Source organism: Alosa pseudoharengus, unplaced genomic scaffold (genome assembly GCF_046254945.1).
Source record: "Alosa pseudoharengus isolate Yale_2024_CS ecotype anadromous, Long Island Sound unplaced genomic scaffold, YU_APseudo_1.1 YU_APseudo_1.1_scf_15, whole genome shotgun sequence".
Classification (NCBI taxonomy): domain Eukaryota; kingdom Metazoa; phylum Chordata; class Actinopteri; order Clupeiformes; family Clupeidae; genus Alosa; species Alosa pseudoharengus.
Genome location: NW_027468620.1, coordinates 17,106,798 through 17,111,797, shown reverse-complemented (window position 1 = coordinate 17,111,797; position 5,000 = coordinate 17,106,798). Strand labels below are relative to the sequence as shown.

The window sequence follows — 5,000 nt, the reverse complement described above, 5'->3', positions numbered from 1 at the left end:
TTAAAAGCAGAATTGTACTTCAGTGAAGGTCTGAAGATCAAACTAAGGATTGATGAAATGAATGTCATTGGTCATAGGTTCCATAACCTCAAAGCCACATAGTGATGAAACTATATCCAGTATGCATAGCCAGTCATATATGCTGCTTTGGATTAAGGCCCCGGAACATGAATAAATGGTGATGTGTATGTGCATTTCTCTCCGTCCAGTTAACACTGGCTACTGTGACTGCTGCAGCAGTGGTCAGGACATTCACTCAGTTGGGGAAAGATAGGCGTGACTCACTGCAGTCTCTGGACTGCTGTTTGGGGGCGAGCGCTACTGCGGGTCAGGTTGAGACCCTCCTGACCCTCCTGACCTCTGGGCAGCCACTGTCTGTCATACAGATGTGTCGGCAGCACCCAGCAGAGGAACAGACTGAAAGAAACGTCTGTTGAGCTGGGAAATGTAGAGTTCACGTCTCTCTCCGAGGAAGAAGACCAGCGATGCTGTCACCACAGCACAGAGGAGCATATTGTTTCCAGATAGTCACACACACACACACACACACACACACACACACACACACACACACAGACACACACACACACAGAGTCATCCAAGCCGGGGGTGGGTGGGAGTCCTTACTGAGGCGTGATAAAGGAATAAAAGAACTTGCCAGTGTCCATGGGTGGAACACAGTCACACATACACACACACACACACACACACACACACACACACACACACACACACACACACAATCTCTCAAACACAAACACACACATAGTAAAAAACAAAGACACACACAGAGCCAGATGTGAACATACAAACATACACTCCCATAGTTGTTGTGCTGCAGATATATGGCTGAGGAGAGGGTCGAGAAAAACAGAGAAAACAGTGAGGGAGAGAGAAGAAAAATGTGGGGAATGGAATGCAATCTGAAAACAGCTGCACACCAACTTCACACACACACACACACACACACACACACACACACACACACACACACACACACACACACACACACACACACACACCAGAAGAGAATGCCAGAGTCAAAGAGACCTGTTAACATGAAAATGAGAACTCATAGTTTTTTGACTATGCTGTAAAGAATTTGCACATCATCAGTATTTCTCTCTTTCTCTTGGAGTGTGTATATGTGTGAATGTTAAGCTGCACATCCCTTTGACAGTAAACACAAGCCAGTCTTAGAAAACATGAAAATGTGCTGATTACAGTACTTTGCTTCAGCAGCAGATGGCTTAAGCATTGTGAGCTCAAGAATAAACAAATCCCTTCAAGTGGCCCCCTGTGTATATGCTCTTAAAGAAACACATGTCAAAACACACACATACTCCTATGTGGAGACCAGCGTGCCACGCGCACGCACACACACACACACACACACACACGCACACACATGGCCAGACACACAAATATACAAAGTCACCATCAGGCACAGACAGCCAGACAACCAGACAGACATACAGACAAACACACACAGCCACAGAGACACACACACACACACACACACACACACACACACACACACACACACACAGCTGTGCTGGGAATGGAAATGTTCTGAGCCAGAAGGCTTTAAACTGTGAGCAGTCTGGCCCTGATCCTGCACTTCCTCCATGTAAACACTGGGGGAACCACTGGAGGCTTCTCTCTCTCTTTCCCTCTCTCTCTCTGTCTCTCTCTTTCTTTCTTTCTCTCTCACTAACACACACACATTAACAAACACACACACACACACACACACACACACACACATAAACAAACACACACACACACACACACACACACACACATTAGCATACAGCTGGAACCTACTCAAACTCACTTAAGGTACAGATGGGATTCAGAAGTTAAATGCCACACTCACAGAGAATAAAAGCATACCTGATAAGTAACAGCTGGTCATTTCTCAAACAACTACACACACACACACACACACACACACACACACACACACACACACACACACACACAGTGCATAAGCGATATACACACCCACTTGAGAACTACCTTTCCTTTTGTTCCATGCCACTTTAAAAAGTGCATTGATAAAAATCCAGCTTCAAAGTGCTTGCCTGCTTACTTAACACAATCACAGAGAGAGAGAGAGAGAGAGAGAGATAATGTGTGTGTGTGTGAGTGGTGTGGGGGGGGTGGTTATATCAATCTGATGAGGATTTGATGATTTGATAGCCTTCTGAGAGAAAGAGAGAGAGAGAGAGAGAGAGAGAGGCCAACATCTCCATTCAGGTGTCTCTGCCCCGCGTACCTTTGCCGGTGGCGGCCTGCTTCTTGGCGGCGGCGGCGGCCGAGTCCTCGGACAGAGCCAGCCTGCGGAGCACATCGGCCAGCGCCGCCTTCATGACGGTGATCTCATCCTCCTGCTGCTGCACGCGCAGCTCCAGCGACGACAGCCGGTCCTGGACGTCCGACGCACTCGCAGCCGAGATACTGTCATCTGATGGAGGGACAGAGGGCGGGGGAGAGGAAGGGTCAGTCATTTAGACATGGCATGGAGGGACAGAGGGCAAGGGAGATGAAGGGTCAGTCATTTAGACATGGCATAAAGGAAAAGAACACATCAGGATATAGAAGACATTATCTGCATATTCATGCGTCATACACACACACACACACACACACACACACACACACACACACACCAACCCATATTGATGGTGAAGACTGTACATACATCTGTGTCTGTGTGTCACTGTGTGTGTGTGTGTGTGTGTGTGTGTGTGCGTGTGTGTGCGTGTGTGTGTGTGTGTGTGACATATGAATATGCACTCACACTAAGGAGAAAGTGCCGTAAAAAAGTGCATTTACTAAAAGTGTGTTACGGAGTGCAGACCCCTGGAATGAGCTACACATTCAGCACTGCTCTCAGCAGTGTCCTCTCCTCTAAACAGCAGCTTATCTGCTAAAGCTGCAGGATGAGGCTGCACTACCATGGATGGTTTTTACATGTGAGTGAGAGAGGCAGAGTGTGTGTGTGTGTGTGTGTGTGTGTGTGTGTGTATGTGTGTGTGTGTGTGTGTGTGTGTGTGTGTGTGTGTGTGTTGCAATCCTGGCAATGCACGTGAAATTCTTTTTAATTCTGATTTTAGGGAAAGCCAGGGCTGACCAGAATTTCTGAGGACAGCAAAACATGCGCGCGCGCACACAAACACACACACACACATTCTGGGAATAAGCACCAATTGGGCTGAGAAGAAAAAGAGAGCCCCAAGGGCTAGGGACCTGTGGGTTGGCAGTGCCAGTTAGCGTGCCCGGGGTAAGTAGGTGGGCAGACCCGCCTGGCATGACGAGCCCGAGGGGGGCAACTTAATCTGCCCCACATAAACAAGGCCCACGCAATTGTAAACAGGGAAACAAAAGACACTTATTCTGCACTGGGGAGAAAGAAAACAAGCAGAAGCCACACACACAGGCACAGACACACACACACACACACACACACACACACACACACACACACACGAAAAACAAACTCAATCAGAAATCAAATTTACTGGGCCAACCAACCAAGGAAATCAATCACAGAACTGCAGCATCTCACTTACATGTCATGATATTGTATAGAGAAGAAAGGGAACACAGCTGAATAGAGAGTAGTCAAACACACATCATTATAAATAATTGGGAAAAGAGACAGAAGTAGGCGAGTGCAGAGTGATCAAATGTGACAGAAATAAAGATGTCATCTGAGTTTAAGCTGAATCAGGAAACAGACACCTCAAGGGAGAGCAGTTGATCCCAGAGCAACTTATAACCGCCCCCCCCCCCCCCCCCCCCACCCCACACACACACCTTCAGCGAACACACACTTGAAGACAGCACTGAAAGAAAGCAGGCAGTGAAAGTGTGCAATAATCATAAAATATGATGGTTTTGTCTCGTTACTGTCTAGAATCTCTTTCATAACATTTTATCTTGATATGAAAACACATTCACACACACATACACACAAACAAAGGAACATATCTACATGGAATTCAAAGCATAATACTGTATCAATCAATTGTTCCACCCTTAATCATTCAGGAAAAGAAAGGTATATCTGGAGGAAATCTGCCTTGTGTGAGTGTGTGTGTGAGAGAGTGTGTGTGTGTGTGTGTGTGCATGTTCGTGTGTTTCCGGTCTCTGTGTGAGTGTGTGTGTGAGAGTGAGTGTGTGTGTGTGTGAGAGAGTGTGTGTGTCTGTGTGCATGTCCGTGTGTTTCCGGTCTCTGTGTGAGTGTATGAGAGTGAGTGCGTGTGTGTGTGTGTGAGAGTGAGTGCGTGTGTGTGTGAGAGAGTGTGTGTGTCTCTGTGTGCATGTCCGTGTGTTTCCGGTCTCTGCCAAGTGTTGTGCTCTACAATGTTTCCCACAGTGGTAGACTCTGAATGGTGTAATCTTATCTTCATTCCATCCCTTGGCCCAGAATCACACACACACACACACACACACACACACACACACACACACACACACACAGGGGCGCCTGCAGGAATTAATGCTATGGTACGCACACCCATCACCCACCCCCCGCAAAAAAAAAAAATTCACTCGTGAACAATATTTGTCCGTTTTAGGTCCGTGCATTGGTCAGCAAAAAAGTAGCCTACATAGCATAACAACATCCACATGCAATAATACAACGACAATGTCTACAATGACCTATTAATTTGGACAACTTGATACAGCCCTATACAGGCTAAAGTTACCTTTAGTTTTGTTTTAGCGTAACGTGACGTCTGGCTTTAGTGCAGTCTAACGTTCTGACAAGCACACCAATTGCCTACCTTGTTCTTGCCCATCTGGAATAACTCCTAGCTTTGCTGCCTCCATCCTTTCTGTTTTCGTTGTTTAAACTTGTGATATCCATGATGAGTATTGAGTTAGTGAATTAGCTCAACATTGTGTGCTGATAACCATATATAGATAGCCGAGTAAAAGAAAACAACAAGTAGCCTATTGCGTGTCTGCGTGCATATTCTCTCTCC

At 46.5% G+C, this 5,000-nt stretch overlaps 1 protein-coding gene across 4 annotated transcripts in view; it reads right to left on the bottom strand.

The window, feature by feature from the left end:
• Positions 1-5,000, bottom strand: part of eml4 (EMAP like 4) — a 73,784-nt gene that overhangs the window by 42,459 nt on the left and 26,325 nt on the right. For all 4 annotated transcript variants that reach the window (XM_076285759.1, XM_076285756.1, XM_076285758.1 and 1 more), the window contains exon 2: positions 2,282-2,470. In XM_076285759.1, coding sequence (XP_076141874.1) covers positions 2,282-2,470 — 189 coding nt within the window. The remainder of the gene's footprint in view (positions 1-2,281; positions 2,471-5,000) is intronic.